Genomic DNA, 16,238 nt, shown 5'->3' with positions numbered 1-16,238 from the left:
GGATATGAAAAGTTGAAGCAATATCAATTGTTTTGTTTGAGAGCATGTAGACATAATTATCCTTTCTCGATTCTCTCATTCTTTTTAATGTAAAAACAATGAATAACTAAAATCTAATGTAAATTTAGTATAATTACTCCTACAATTCAGGATAGGCATTTGACGCCTAACAAAAGGCAAAGTACTATATTTAAATTAGCACTGTAATTACAAGCCTACAACAAATTAAAAGAATAAAAATATATACATCTATCGACTAAAGAAAAAATACATATAACTTTTTTCTTTTCGAGCTCTTTCTGAGTTAATTCGTTTCTGGATGTTGCCACCACCTATCAGAAACTCATAGTTATTTTAAACTAAAAAACACAATAAGGAAGTAAAAGAAATTCTACCACAATATGCCTCAAACAAAATACCTCGAGAGATTCTTATTTCCTTTTTGCAATTTTTCACTATCTCATGTGATTTACCCTCCGGCTCAACCTACAATCATTTTCATTCACATAAAAAAGTACATAAATTTGGGATTTTCAAAAACGAAATCAATTAGTACATGAAAAATCTAACTATAATCGATTTAGAAGAATTGAAGATAGATGTACTAAAAAGAAGAAGGCATAATATGGCAAAAAATCCAATAACGGGAAAAGGGAGACAAAATAAGAAGAAAAATCTTTCTGCGCAAAGATTTTAAAATGAGAAGAGGAAAAGCAACTTTTTATGCAATGAAAAAATGTGCTCTACTATTTATAGGCCATATAATTTGTAAAGTGTGAGGTAATTCAACAGAAAGAGTATTAGGTGCATTAATTATCACAAATGTATTTCCTAAAATTGCAATCAATTTACCGTATATGTTACTAAAAGGAAGTTTTGGGAATGTTAAACTTAGAAAACTTAAGATTGGAATATGAAAAGACTTCATTCTACAATAGAAAATGAACTTATGCAATAGAAAAGGCATTTATGCAATTTAATGGCCCATCATAATGTCAATTAAACATTGTAACCACTGAGCACACGTTCATTAGTTTGAATTGTTCACGTTCATTAAAGTATTTTACAAGAAAGATTGTGGAAAATGAGAGAAAAGTTCAAAAAAAAAAAAAAAGATAAATAGCTTTCTTGATTATCTAGGAGTGTCATATCACCTCTCCTATGCCTAGCTTTATAATATATATAGATATAAATATTATATTGTATGTCATAACTTGGCCACCAAATAGATAACTTGACCACAAAGTTAATTTGGTCATTATGTTTTATGACTTAGCCTAAAAGCCTTTTTCCTTCTATAAATATAGAGGAGCTCGTTTATATTGGGATAACACAGAGCAATATACAAACAAAAGTTAGTGGAAACAACAGTAATAGGACTCTGTTCCCTCTTTCTCTCTGTATCTTTTGCCTTTTAAATTTAAAGTTTAGTTTCATTTTATAACAGTTTATATATATTTGGGATCAGGTTACATTTTGCTTTTAAACCTAAAATTAAGAAATCCAAAACCTTTTTTTTTATAAATTAGGTATGGAAAACGACTGTATTAAGAAGGAAAAAAAGAGGATGAAAATTAGGGCTTTTGCATAGTAATCTCCATAGCAGAAACTCCAATTTGTGCAACCCAAATGGAATCCCAAGAAGATGAAGTCCTTCCAAAAAGGGGCAAACCCACAAATCCGTCCATTTCTAGCAAAGATTTAGTCTTGCCAATGCCTAGCCTTCCTGTAGAGCTCATGACTGATATCTTGTAGAAGCTTCCAGTGAAATCACTCTTGAAATTCAGTTCTGTTTCCAAAGTCTTGGCTTTCCTTAATCTCTAGACCTGATTTTGTGAAGACCCATCTCTTAATATCCGCTACTAACAAGGACTACACCCACCATGCTGTTATGATTAAGGTTACTAGTACTGCTAGGCGCGGCTTCAAGGACTCTTCTCTTACCGCTTTACTTTACGATTCTGTAACTGAGGCATTTGACTTGGATTATCCTGGTAAAAATCTCGACTTGTGGGTTCTGTCAATGGATTGATATGCCTTGCTATCAGTACAAATGAAGGATTAGATGACTTGTATTTATGGAATCCATCAATTAGAAAATATAAGAAATTGCCTAGTTATGACAATGAGATTACACTTACTGCTTTCAATTTTGGTTTTGCATATGATGAGTTCCAAGATGATTACAAAGTAGTCGGTATTTTTACACGTTTGTGTCGTGTTGAGGTCAAAATATATAGTCTAAAGAGTGATTCTTGGAGACGTATTGATGATTTTCAAGGCAGAGAGTTGATTCTGCTAAGCCTGTGAATGGGAAACTTCATTGTCTTGACAGAGGCCGGAACATTATTTATTAGTTTGACTGATGCGAAATGGTCGGAGGTAGAGCAGCCTTACTGGAAGGTTTTTCTAAAAAATGCAAGTTCAATTAATCAAATTTTACTTTAATAGAATCTAAAATTTAACATGAATAGTAATGTAACTACTATTTAATATAATTTTTTCACATAAATTAAAGGTTGGTAGACATAAATAAAAGTTGGTGAAAGTTAATGAGATTGGTAAAAATGATTGATGGGGGTAATTGTTAAAAATATTTATTAACTTATGAGTTTTTTTAATAAAATATTAACTTATGGGTTAAATTTTATATTTTAAAAAAGTTAAAACCATGGTTTCAAACCCAAAACATGTTTTTTTGGATGATTTGGATTCAAACCATGATTTCAAAATTGATGGCCAAACGCCTACTAAGGATATGTAACACAATTTGGTTTTACACAAGTTTTGGAGCGATATGGACGGGTGGTGTAGTTATCATATGTACTCAATCATGTACTGTTACAGTAGGAAATACTTACCTTTATATTATTAATTAAAATGTTACACTACTATCAATGTTTCATTATTCCTCGAAAAATATTGTACTATAACAACAATAATAATATATCCAGTGTAATCCTACAAGTGGAGTCTGAGGAAGGTAGGTTGTACGCAGACCTCCTTTATGGATAGAGTGGTTGTTTTCGATAGACCCTCGGCTCAAAGAAGCATAGTCAATGCAGGATTGCAAGAGAAATAAAACAACAAGATATCAAAAATATTGTATTATAAAAGATGATATACAGGACAAAATGATTTACAAGTTTTTTGATAAATAAAAAGGAATCTTAGGCCATGAAGAATATAATATATTCCTCTTATCTTTAACAATCTTGCCATGAAGAATATAATATATTCCTCTTTTCTTTAACACAAAAGCAAATTATTTGACAAATGTGTCTCATTCAGATTGAAAAGAATCTTTGGGCCTTGAGGAATATATTACACACATTTTACAGTACCAAGATTCACCACTGCAGCTGCTAACACTGTTGCCCTGTTGGCCCTTCTTGTAAATTTTCTCTTTTCTCTCTATGCTGATTAAATTTTACCTTATGCATATATACTTGTATTAGACTGTAGATTGCTTTTGCTTAGTGTATTGATGATGTTGATTAAGTCTGCAAGTTTACTGTTTGCTCCATTATCTGTATTTATCTCTCTTTCTATTTCTTCTTCTTATGTTAGTACTCTTTTTCTTGCCCCCTTTTTTTCCTGCTTATCATGAAAGTTTCTTGATTGTGTCCTCATTTGGTGCACACTGGGATTTATACTTGATAGGTGATCAAGAATCATAATTCTACTGTAGACATTGGCAGATTAGGCTTATTTGCTTGCTAGTATTATGAGTTAATTAAGAAGAGTGTGTGGGATTTTCATGAGCACTTAGTGAATATTGAGGGTCTTGAAAAGGTGCAGTAATCTTTCTCTAAATGTGCACTGATGGGACTAGCTAACTTCCTGATCCAAGATAAAAATGGAGAAAGGAAATCTTGAACTTTCTCTTTTTGTCTCTAGTTTTATTTTTGTGTATGATTTTGGGAAAAGAGGCCATTTTTAACAAGCTACTTATAGAAGAAAAAAGGGAATTTTTTTCATTTGTTTTAGGGTGTCTCCAATGTATCCTAAATTGTTTTTTCATGATTATAAGCTAAAAAATGTCTTGACCACCATCAGATTTTCAATATTAAGTGTTCCTTTTTTGTGTTCCACTTTGTAGTCGAAGTTTGTCAATTTGCTCAGCAATGGAAAATGCTGAAGCCAGCCCTCTCAAAAGATTCCCTCTCGGTTTGGATGAGACTTCTGAGGAAGAATATTCTTCTCAATCCGCTCTGCTACAAGATTTTGCTAGCATCCCTACCATTGACAAGGCATGGACTTTCACATCTACCAGCGGTATGAATGCTTTTTTTTTTGGTTTCCGTCATTCTCCTTTTATACTTTAAAAACAACTAACTTTGATGATAAAAATGACAATATAGACTCTTGAGGATAAAGAATTCCTATTAGTGAATTATTGTTTTTCCACTTTCAAGTGAGAAGAATCTTTATTCTTTTAAGTGACCCTCTTTTGCTTTTTGCTGCACAAAAAGGTTCCCAGTGTATGTTCTCAGTGAGCCAGCCAAATCTCCTTGCCAACAAGAACAGGAGATATGTAGTATCTAGTCATATTTCAAAGGGAAGTGCAAATGGTTTAAGCTTTCAATGGGCTGCCTTCCCTATTGAGATGCCTAGTGGCTCTATAATGGTTCCATCACCTTCAGGTTCAAAACTTCTTGTTGTTAGAAATCCTGAAAAGGATTCTCCGCCGACCAAATTCGAGATTTGGGGTCCATCTCAAGTCGAAAAGGAGTTCCATATCTCGGCCTCAGTCCATGGCTCTGTATATTCGGATGGATGGTAAAATATCTTGCCCACTAAAGGTCTCTGATTTTTCACTTCACCATCATATGGTGTTCGTTAGCATTTAACAATGCAGGTTTGAGGGAATTTCGTGGAATGATGATGAAACCTTTGTCGCATACGTCGCTGAGGAGCCGGCTCCCCTGAAGCCCGTGTTTACTAATTCAGGGTATAAGAAAGGGAATTCTTCAGATAAGGAATGTGGTAGCTGGAAAGGTCAAGGGGATTGGGAAGAGGATTGGGGTGAAACCTACCCTGGAAAACGAGAACCTGCGATTTTCGTTATCAATGTTAACAGGTACAATAACTTATATTATTTGCTATATCAGTCTGAAGGGTAAAGATCTGATTTCATTGTATGCGAACACGATCTATATTTGTGCAGCGGAGAAGTATATCCTGTTGAAGGAACAAAGAAGCTTACTGTTGGACAAGTTGTGTGGGCTCCAGCTTCTGGAAGCTTGCAACATTATCTGGTTTTTGTTGGGTGGCCATCAGATACTAGAAAGTTGGGCATTAAGTATTGCTATAACCGGCCGTGTGCCTTGTATGCTGTTAGAGCTCCGTTTTCAAAACCAGAAGATCGTCAATCTGAGTATGTAACTTGATAGCTTCTACAGATGAAAATGTATCTGTGTGAATAGGAGACTTGCTTTTATTTATTTATTCCCCTATATTGTTTTGATAGCATTTTTTTTTTTTAAAATTCAGAAGTAATGCAGTTGAAGAAGCATCTCCAGTTAAGCTGACACAAAGAATAAGTAGTGCATTCGCTCCTCGTTTCAGGTATTTCTGTTTATGTGGATGCTAGAAATATGAGACATGTAGATGAATAAGGAATTCTGAAACTTTTGGGAGCATGTTGCTACCTATTTTCATATTATTCTTCGTTGAAAATTATCGAGAATCAACAATAGCATCATAAAGGCTATATCATTAGCTTTTATAATTTCTAACTGTTATTTTTACTGAACTTTCCAGCCCAGATAGAAAGGGTCTTGTATTTCTATCTGCAAAAAGTTCTGTAGACTCTTTTGTACATTCTGCAACTCAATCACTTCATAGAATTGATTGGTCCATAGATGGAAAGCCAACTCCTGATGCTGACATTGTTGATGTGGTTCGCGCTATTCTTTGCTCTTCTGACTTGTATCAGCACTTTGAGGCTAGTGAATAAGCATTTGATTTAACTATTTTTCATTCATGTATTATCTAACTGTTGGTGCAACACTTATGTGACAGGTTCCTGTTGTGATGTGTCCTGAAGATGGATGCTTCCCTGGCCTTTATACTGTTACTTTTCTAAGTAAACCTTGGCTTTCTGATGGATATACCATGATTTTATCTTCCGTCTGGGGCAGCACGGAAGTAATACTTTCAGTAAATGTGTTGAGGTAACTTATGTACAAGGTGACACAATTTTTGACTGACATTATGATGTCATGGCATTCTTGAAATTTCCTCTGGACTAATGATTGCTTGTTAATTAATAGTGGAAAGGTGTCACGCATTAGCCCTGGAAACTCTAGCTTCTCTTGGAGCTTGCTTGCACTAGACGGTGATAGCATCATTGCTGGTAAGACTTGATTTTTCTGTAGACGGGTAACTAATTTGCACGAAGTGTTTATTTTTGTACTCGTCATTCACTTTTTTTTTTTTTGATAACCGTGGTATCCGGGAGAGCTTGCGCACACCTTGACTAATTCCACGGGATACCTGCCACATCCCACCAACAACAGGTGCCAAGTAACTCTGTCCACCAAGTTAGGACAGATGGGAAGAAATCACCTAGTGTTTTTGTCTTTGGTGGGATTTGAATCTGAGACCTCATGGTTCTCAACCCACTTCATTGACCACTAGGCCACACCCTTGGGGGCTTTCTTCATTCACTTGTTTATTCTGATCAATCCAAGTTGAATTAATCTGGTATTTATGTCTTGTAAAGTCTGTAGCAGTCCCTGTAATGTTCCTGAAATCAAGTATGGTAGCATCGTTGGGAAGTCATCTGCAGAGACCTCAGCAAGTTGGCTAGATATTTCAAGCCCCATACGTAGATGCTCTGAAAAGGTTCAACTGGTTGTTCTCTCATTTACAAAAAAAATTCAGCCAGAGCATTCTGCTCAATGTTTACTTGTGAGAATGACATTTCTACAATTCATACATCTGTGCTGCTCACAGGTCACTTCTCTACTGTCATCCCGCCAGTCTAGTATTATCAAAATTCCAGTCAGGGATATTTCTGAGAACCTTACCGCAGGTATTGATTCATCAGTTTGACTAAGGACTTGCTTTTACTTGTGAACATTGGTGTTTTAACTGTTGAGGTGGTAGGAAACTAAACGAAACAAAAAAATATTAAGTAATGGTAATAAGATACTTGCTCATCCCAGCAATTTATTCGTTCTATCGAAATTTTAAATTCTGCAAGCAGCAACATATGTAATATGGAAATCTATACAACAACAACTACAACATACCCAGTGTAGTCCCACAAGTGGGGTGTAATATGGAATTCTATGTTTCGTGTTTATAGAGTAAGTTCTAAGCCTCTAACTCATAATTTTGAGCAACTTGTCAGGCATATACATATTAAAGTTTTTTAGTTATTCTTGCAACATGTCATCGTTGTGCCCTACTTATGGTTATTTTGCTTGCTGTTAATGTTCTAGAAAAGGGTAATAGTTTTTTTCAAATTCCTAGTGTATTGCACAATATGCTATAGACTAGCAACCTCAATTCTTTTCAGGTGCCAGCAAACCTTATGAGGCTATCTTCGTCTCCTCCAAGTGTAAGAGCCACAATCTGTGTGATCCGCTAATTGTAGTCCTTCATGGGGGTCCTCACTTTATTTCATTGTCAAGCTTCTCGAAATCCTTGGCTTTCCTTTCTGCAATTGGTTATAGCTTGTTGATTGTTAATTATAGGTGAGAAACTTTTCATGCCTCTATACTTGTAAAGCATTTTCAAATTTTTATAAGTACTGATAATAGTATACTTGTAATGCATATGAAGATAGCTATATGACTATTATAAGCTGCAAAAGCAAAGCTTATCAACGACATTCCTTGCAAGTTTATCTGTGGACATATATCTTCTTTTCTGTTGATAAAAGATAGCACCCATAGAATATGTAAACAACCCTTCTCCCCAAACTAATTGTCAAATGAAAATTCTGATGAAATGTCAAAAATTTCTCAAGGCATTGGGGAAAATTGGTGTTCAATATAATATTTAGCTTAAAATGTTACACTCAAGCGGATTTCTTGGTTTTAGTATCAAGATTATGCACAAGTGATAGTTGGCAGGATTCACATGTTTAATCCAATGTCAAAGTTTGTCTGTACAATTTTTGCGATTAGTTGAATAGAAAACTATCGCTAAAGAATCTAATTTTAGATGTTTCTACGTTGATTTTAAGCAAACTTTTGAAGTTAGCAACATCCTGATTTTTGTTAAATGTCTGATTAACAAGTAAAAGGAAATAGGTTATACTAATTAAAAATCAAATGCTTCGGAGCAACCCTCAAAATTCTTTCCCACAATGCTATGCATATTATTTCAGTAGCTCTTGGATAACCAGAAAATTGTAAACCTACAATGACCTTCTGTGAACCATAATGCTCTGAACTAAGCATTGGCAAAGGCTAAAACTTTAGAACATGTCTTCTTATTTACCTCGACCTGCAAGAATTAGACTTCTTCATCGCTGGCAAACCAAGCCACACGAATGCATATATGGTTTTGCTACTGTTCTCAAAATATTTCATTTGCTATCCTTTGTTTTTGGCTAAGCAACAGTTAATGCCTTGATTAAGTGCCTGTTTCAAAAACAAACAAAAAAATGCCTTGATTAAGTGCCTTCTTTTGACTTCCTCAGAGGCTCCTCGGGATTTGGTGAGGAAGCACTGCAATCTCTTCCAGGAAAAATTGGATCACAGGTACTCGTCTGTAGTCCTCTTCATTTTTGTTTTTGCTTATCAAGGATTTGAAACCTCAAGTGTTCTTACTTGTTTGTACGTTATGATATGCCTGCATGTGCAGGATGTTAATGATGTGCTAGCTGCTATAGATCATGTCATAGATATGGGACTTGCAGATCCATCTAAAATAACTGTGCTCGGTGGTTCCCATGGTGGATTCCTGACAACACACTTGATTGGTCAGGTCTGTTAGTTCTACAAATCTTTATGGTTTCTACCACGTATCCATTTACATTTGGGAAAGTTCTGGTCCTTGCCAGCTTTGTTCTATGTACATTTGTTGAGAAAATGACAAAATTGATCCACTATCTTAGTTAGTAGGTTCAAATAGTCCCTTAAGTATCATTTGAACAGTTTTGGTCCTTTAAGTTTGTCAAAAATGAGCATTTTTGTTGTCCGTCTGATATTTACCAAACTGTAATTGTTAAATTTTATTTGAAACTGTGAAAATGGGGAACTCACATTTGGAAGTGCAGCTTTTGTAGTTTATGTTATTTTTGGTGTATTTCAATAGTCCGGTGCAATTTTTTGAGGTGCAATTTCTGTTATTATTTGTCTATTTTTTGTGTCTGGTGTAGTTTTTTGTGTTGTGGTTTTTGGGATTTTGACGAAAATCTCTGGTGTTTCTAGTTTCATTTTATTTCACAGTTCCGGTAAAGTTTAACAATCCTTAGGTAAATATTTAAAGGAGACCAGAAGTGCCCACATTTGTCAAACTTAAAGGACCAAAACTACTTAATTGATACTTTAAGGGACTATTTTGAACCTACTACCAAAGATAAGGGACCATTTTTGTCATTTTTTCGACATTTGTTGCTTTATATTAGGAAGCTGGACCAGCTTGTGTATCTGAATGACTATTGATTGACGGTTCTGCCACTATTACTGCAGGCACCAGATAAGTTTGCTGCAGCAGCTACTAGAAACCCTGTCTGCAGCATTCCCTTGATGGTTGGAACATCTGATATCCCTGATTGGTGCTATGCAGAGACGTTTGGACGTCTGGGAAAATCAATGTTTACTGAAGCTCCTTCATCTGAACACCTTGCTGTCTTTCACAGCAAATCACCAATATCACACATCTCCAAGGTATGTAATCAACAAATCTGGATTTGAAAAAGCTTTCCATTTTACAACTGTGTTTCCGATCATAGTCACAAAGTTGAAGTATCAAGTTGTACTAAAAGTAAATCATGTCCCTATGGATGTACTTTCTGGATCCTATATTTATGAATGCATTTGCTACATCCATGTTATTTAATATCGCAGGTCAAAACGCCTATACTCTTCTTGCTAGGTGCCAAGGACCTCCGTGTACCGATATGTACAAGCTTGCAAGTAAGATTTAATTTAATCTTCTTCTTGTTTCTTTTATCAATTACATGTTTATGTTTCATTATCAACATGATATTGACAGGTCTGTATTCTTAAGTATACTAGATGGCTTATGGCCGTGTTGTGCACGGGCCCAACACTTCGTATTATAGTGTATCTATGTATATGTAGTTGTATTTAGATAGTGATAATATATATATATATATATATATATATATATATATATATATATATATTCTATGTTCAAAATACGATTAATATAATGTTGTAGTTTGTCCTCCGTATCTAAAACTTTATTTTATTCGTGTTTGCTACGAAAATTTATTAATACTTTTTAAAACAGAAGACTTGTTTAAAAGAAAATTATTTTCTTCTGTTTGAGATAAAATAATAGCAATATTTAAGCATCAGTTGATACTTTCAATTTTAATTCGATTAATTTAAAAGTGTAAAATACTTATTATTTTTTATCAAATTTTGATTTGGATAATTCTAATTCAAATTATTAAATTAATTTTACATGTTTGAAACGAAATAAAGTAGAAATTAACTTTCTATTTAAACGAAGAAATGTTATTTATTAATTTTTGGTAAATATTCTCGGTTTAACTCATTTTACTTGTCATGTCGTCTTTTGCATGGTTTTTTAAGGAAACGTGAATTAGAATTAGAATTTGACTAATTTACCTTATTCATTATTTGATCTCCATTTGATATTAATCTCTTTTCACATTTATTAGAGTAAGGAAAAAATGAAAAAGTAATTAAATTCTATCTTATTTTAATATATAAGTATTTTAAGTATGTTGCTGTACAATAATTTCATTTGCTCCCACTAATGGGTTGATACGCATGTGGTAATGAGTCCATCATTATTGATTTAATTGTTTGATTTTCTAAGCACTTTTTTTTAACATTGTTTGTTTTTTTAATATGGGATTCATTTTTTTTTTATTAATATTGCTTGATTTTGTTAATATGGGGTTCACTTTTTTTTCCCGTGAGTTTGGATGTGGCGGGTTCCACTTTTTTTCTTCTCCTTTTTTTTTAATACTGGTTGGTGTTTAATATGGGGCCATGAAGAACTTCTATTTTTTAATTTTTAGTAAATATTTTTTGTTTAACTCATTTTACTTGTCATGTTGTTTTTTACATGGTTTTTTAAGGAAACGTCAATTAGAATTATAATTTCACTAATTTAGCTTATTAATTATTTGATCTCCATTTAATATTATTTTTTCTTTTATGACATTAATTTATTTTCACATTTATTAGAGTAAGGAAAAAATGAAAAAGTATTTAAATTCTATCTTATTTTAATATATAAGTATTTTAAGTATGTTGTTGTACAATAATTTCGTTTGCTCCCACTAATGAGTTGATACGCATGTGGCAATGAGTCCATCATTATTGATTTAATTGTTTGATTTTGTAAGCATTTGTTTTTTAAAATTGTTTGTTTTATTAATATGGGATTCACTTTTTTTTTTTAAATATTGCTTGATTTTGTTAATATGGCGTCCACTTTTTTTTTCCCGTGAGTTTGGATGTGGTGGATCCCACTTTTTTTTTTTTTAATACTGGTTGGTGTTTAATATACGACCCACAATTTTTTTAACATTGTTTTTTTTAAATATGGGATTCACTTTTTTTTTTTTAATATTGCTTGATTTTGTTAATATGGGGTTCACTTTTTTTTTCCCGTGAGTTTGGATATGGTGGGTTCCACTTTTGTTTTTTTTTTTTTTAATACTGGTTGGTGTTTAATATGGGGCTCACAATTTATTTTTTTAATATTAGTTGTTGTTCAATATATATGGGGCCCACAATTTTTTTGCTTGATTCTGTTAATATGGGGTCCACTTTTTTTTCCCGTGAGTTTGGATGTGGTGGGTTCCACTTTTTTTTTTTTTTTTTAATACTGGTTGGTGTTTAATATGGGCCCACAATTTTTTTTTTTAACATTATTTGTTTTTTTAATATGGGATTACTTTTTTTTTAATATTGCTTGATTTTGTTAATATGAGGTCCACTTTTTTTTCCCGTGAGTTTGGATGTGGTGCGTTCCACTTTTTTTTTCTTTTTTTTTTTTTAATACTGGTTAGTGTTTAATATGAGGCTCACAATTTATTTATTTTAAATATTAGTTGTTTTTAATATATATGGGGTTCACAATTTTATTTTTGGATGTGGTGGGTTTCACTTTTTTTCTTTTTTTTTAATACTGATTGGTGTTTAATAAGGGCGCACAATTTTTTTTTAACATTGTTTGTTTTTTTAATATGTGATTCACTTTTTTTTTTAATATTGCTTGATTTTGTTAATATGGGGTTCATTTTTTTTTTCCGTGAGTTTGGATGTGGTGGGTTTCACTTTTTTTTTTTTAATACTGGTTGGTGTTTAATATGGGGCCCACAATTTTTTTTAAATATTAGTTATTGTTTAATATATATGTGGTCCACAATTTTTTTTATGGGCCTGTTTAGTATGGGGCCCGAAAGTTTTTTTTTTAACATTGTTTGTTTTTTTAATATGGGATTCACTTTTTTTTTTTTTAATATTGCTTGATTTTGTTAATATGGGGTCCACCTTTTTTCCCGTGAGTTTGGATGTGGTGGGTTTCAGTTTTTTTTTTTTTTTTAATACTGGTTGGTGTTTAATATGGGGCCCGTAATTTTTATTTTAATATTAGTTGTTTAATATATATGGGGCCCACAATTTTTTTGCTTGATTCTGTTAATATGGGGTCCACTTTTTTCCCGTGAGTTTGGATGTGGTGGGTTCCACTTTTGTTTTTTTTTTTAATACTGGTTGGTGTTTAATATGGGCCCACAATTTTTTTTTTAACATTATTTGTTTTTTTAATATGGGATTCACTTTTTTTTTAATATTGCTTGATTTTGTTAATATGAGGTCCACTTTTTTTTCCCGTGAGTTTGGATGTGGTGCGTTCCACTTTTTTTTTTTTTTTTTTTTTTAATACTGGTTAGTGTTTAATATGAGGCTCACAATTTATTTTTTTAAAATATTAGTTGTTGTTTAATATATATGGGGTCCACAATTTTATTTTTTACAATTTTGTTTTTGGATGTGGTGGGTTCCACTTTTTTTCTTCTCTTTTTTTTTTTTTAATACTGATTGGTGTTTATTAAGGGCGCACAATTTTTTTTTAACATTGTTTGTTTTTTTAATATGGGATTCACTTTTTTTTTTAATATTGCTTGATTTTGTTAATATGGGGTTCACTTTTTTTTTCGTGAGTTTGGATGTGGTGGGTTTCACTTTTTTTTTTTTTTTAATACTGGTTGGTGTTTAATATGGGGCCCACAATTTTTTTTAAATATTAGTTATTGTTTAATATATATGTGGTCCACAATATTTTTTATGGGCCTGTTTAGTATGGGGCCCAAAAGTTGTTTTTTTAACATTGTTTGTTTTTTTAATATGGGATTCACTTTTTTTTTTTTAATATTGCTTGATTTTGTTAATATGGGGTCCACTTTTTTTCCCGTGAGTTTGGATGTGGTGGGTTCCACTTTTTTTTTTTTTTTAATACTGGTTGGTGTTTAATATGGGGCCCGTATTTTTTATTTTAATATTAGTTGTTGTTTAATATATATGGGGCTCACAATTTTTTTTGCTTGATTCTGTTAATATGGGGTCCACTATTTTTCCCGTGAGTTTGGATGTGGTGGGTTCCACTTTTTTTTTTTTTAATACTGGTTGGTGTTTAATATGGGGCCCGTAATTTTTATTTTAATATTAGTTGTTGTTTAATATATATGGGGCCCACAATTTTTTTTGCTTGATTCTGTTAATATGGGGTCCACTTTTTTTCCCTCGTGAGTTTGGATGTGGTAGGTTTCACTTTTTTTTTTTTTTAATACCGGTTGGTGTTTAATATGGGCCCCACAATTTTTTTTTTAACATTGTTTGTTTTTTTAATAGGGGATTCACTTTTTTTTTAATATTGCTTGATTTTGTTAATATGGGTTCCACTTTTTTTTTTAATACTGGTTGGTGTTTAGTATGGGGCTCACAATTGTTTTTTAAATATTAATTTTTGTTTAATATATATGGGGTCCACAATTCTTTTTTACAATTTTGTTTTTGGATGTGGTGGGTTTCACTCTTTTTCTTCTAATACTGGTTGATGTTTAATATGGGCTCACAATTTTTTTTTAACATTATTTTTTTTAATATTGCTTGATTTTGTTAATATGGGGTCCACTTTTTTTTTCCCGTGAGTTTGGATGTGGTGGGTTTCACTTCTTTTTTTTTATAATACTGGTTGGTGTTTAATATGGGGCCCACAATTTTTTTTTTAAATATTAGTTGTTGTTTAATATATATGGGATCCACAATTTTTTTTTAAAATATTAGTTATTGTTTAATATATATGGGATTCACAATTTTAATTTTTTTTTAGGGCCTGTTTAATATGAAGCCCAAAAGTTTTTTTTTTATGGGGCCCATCAACGGACGACGAAGATGGCCCCAACTCGTGCTTCTAATAAGTAGTAATATATGTTACATAAATCATTCATTTGCCTTAACGTATTCGCGTATAATGGGTGTGTCATGAGTGTGGGTCTTGAGCAAATTCTTGAAGATACACTAAAAATTAGCAGAAAACTGAACATACCATATTATATGGCCATTTAAGTTGTTTGTAAAGGTAGAAGCTGGCCGTTTAAGTTGTTTGTAGAGTTAAACAGGGTTAATTCATTCTATCGAAAGCATATCATTAGCTCTGAACATGACTGGCTACTTTTTAAATTATGGTTGGTCGATTTCATAAGATGTATAATTTCAGAAAGTAAAGGCTTTTCCTTTTGTTGCACACAGTATGCACGTGCATTGAAGGAGAAAGGAACTGAGGTCAAAGTGCTGGTGTTTCCCGAGGACAATCACGCGATTGATAGGTAGGATAGTCCTAGACCAATTTATGTACATCATTGGCGGTGCTTGAGTTTTCATGTTTGTTTGTTTTCACTTCCTACTGGAAACTTAATCTGTTTTTGTCTTTGTTTGTTTTCACTTCCTACTGGAAACTTAATCTGTTTTTGTCTTTGCAGACCACAGTCTGATTTCGAAAGCTTTCTTAATATTGGAGTGTGGTTCAAGAAGCACTGCAAATAGACATATATTATTCATGTCTTGACCAAGATTTCCTACATTCATTTCACTCTCCTTTGCAAGAAGAAGATGTAGTGATTTGGAATGTCAAGAAGAACAGTTATAGTCCTCTCGCTCACGTTCAAGCTCTTATCTGAGTTGAAGATATGAACACTCAAAGCTAAAAATATGTATATTTGACCTCTGTAGTGACTGGCCATTCAGCACTCATTGTCAAACTCAAATGTATGTAAAATAAACTAACACTTCTTTTGTACGGTTTAATAAATCATCAAAAGGACTTCTTATTTATGGCAGCAGCTTTTTATATACTGGTAGTATTTCTCAAATGCAGATGATAGATTGTATAAATTTCCTACTGTACAATGAACCGCACACAGAGAGGACTGAGAAGGGATAATATTCCAGAATACTACTCCCTCCGGATCAAAAAAAGTGTTCACGTAGCCTTTTTTCTTGGGTCAAAAAAATGTCCATTTATTAAATTAAGAAACAATTAACCTTATCTTTTCAAATTACCTCTGAAGTGTTACGTGATTAAATTCTAATGCCTATTTAATTAGGGGTAGTTTGGTTAATTTACATATTTTTTTCTTGGAATCAGTAGTTTCTTAAGGGGTGTGCAAATGGCTAAGTGGACTCTTTTTTTTATTCGGAGGGAGTAATATGTTTAATTGGATGGTATTATATCCAATAAAAATGGTCCCTTAATGTTTGAGAGAAGGTTCAGAATAGTCCCTTAAGTCTGCCCCGAACAGTTTTGGTCCTTTAAGGCAAAAGTTAACACTTTTAGTTTCCGTCAAATATTTACCAAACCTTGTTTGTTAGATTTGATATGAACAATGGAAAAAAGGATTTAATCATAAATACTATGAAAGTCCCATCAAATCTTAAAATATGCAATATGAAAATTGTATTAGATATTAAACAATATAAAACAACATCTCAAACTATTTGTGTGCCATTCCTATTAATGATAAAATTCGGTAAAATGACAAA

General features: G+C 32.7%; 1 protein-coding gene across 6 annotated transcripts; it reads left to right on the top strand.

Moving 5' to 3' along the window:
• Positions 1-1,384: 1,384 nt before the first annotated feature.
• Positions 1,385-15,530, top strand: LOC132608903 (acylamino-acid-releasing enzyme-like). 6 transcript variants are annotated; one of them, XM_060322687.1, is made up of 19 exons: positions 1,386-1,994; positions 3,292-3,394; positions 4,103-4,278; positions 4,476-4,782; positions 4,862-5,083; positions 5,171-5,380; positions 5,497-5,571; positions 5,767-5,950; positions 6,028-6,179; positions 6,279-6,361; positions 6,731-6,861; positions 6,964-7,042; positions 7,532-7,709; positions 8,663-8,723; positions 8,827-8,949; positions 9,657-9,854; positions 10,035-10,103; positions 14,949-15,025; positions 15,179-15,530. In XM_060322687.1, the coding sequence occupies exons 3-19, from the start codon at positions 4,128-4,130 to the stop codon at positions 15,240-15,242; spliced, it is 2,364 nt and encodes a 787-aa protein (XP_060178670.1). In that variant the 5' UTR covers positions 1,386-1,994; positions 3,292-3,394; positions 4,103-4,127; the 3' UTR covers positions 15,243-15,530. The 6 variants fall into 6 exon arrangements, with proteins under 6 accessions (XP_060178671.1, XP_060178670.1, XP_060178674.1 ...); XM_060322691.1 differs by having other exon boundaries at positions 1,389-1,994; positions 5,767-5,905; XM_060322690.1 differs by having other exon boundaries at positions 1,389-1,994; positions 6,731-6,852.
• Positions 15,531-16,238: the final 708 nt, after the last annotated feature.

This window comes from Lycium barbarum, chromosome 9, assembly GCF_019175385.1.
Source record: "Lycium barbarum isolate Lr01 chromosome 9, ASM1917538v2, whole genome shotgun sequence".
Lineage (NCBI taxonomy): Eukaryota > Viridiplantae > Streptophyta > Magnoliopsida > Solanales > Solanaceae > Lycium > Lycium barbarum.
The sequence above is the reverse complement of the archived record's forward strand: the minus strand, read 5'-3'. Positions and strand labels throughout refer to the sequence as shown.

Excerpts from the sequence above, each read along its gene's own strand:
- LOC132608903 (XM_060322688.1), top strand. The coding sequence starts at position 4,128 with ATGGAAAATGCTGAAGCCAGCCCTCTCAAAAGATTCCCTCTCGGTTTG. Across the intron at positions 8,950-9,656 it reads CAACACACTTGATTGGTCAG|GCACCAGATAAGTTTGCTGC; the intron begins GTCTGTTAGTTC and ends CTATTACTGCAG. Across the intron at positions 10,104-14,948 it reads CGATATGTACAAGCTTGCAA|TATGCACGTGCATTGAAGGA; the intron begins GTAAGATTTAAT and ends TGTTGCACACAG.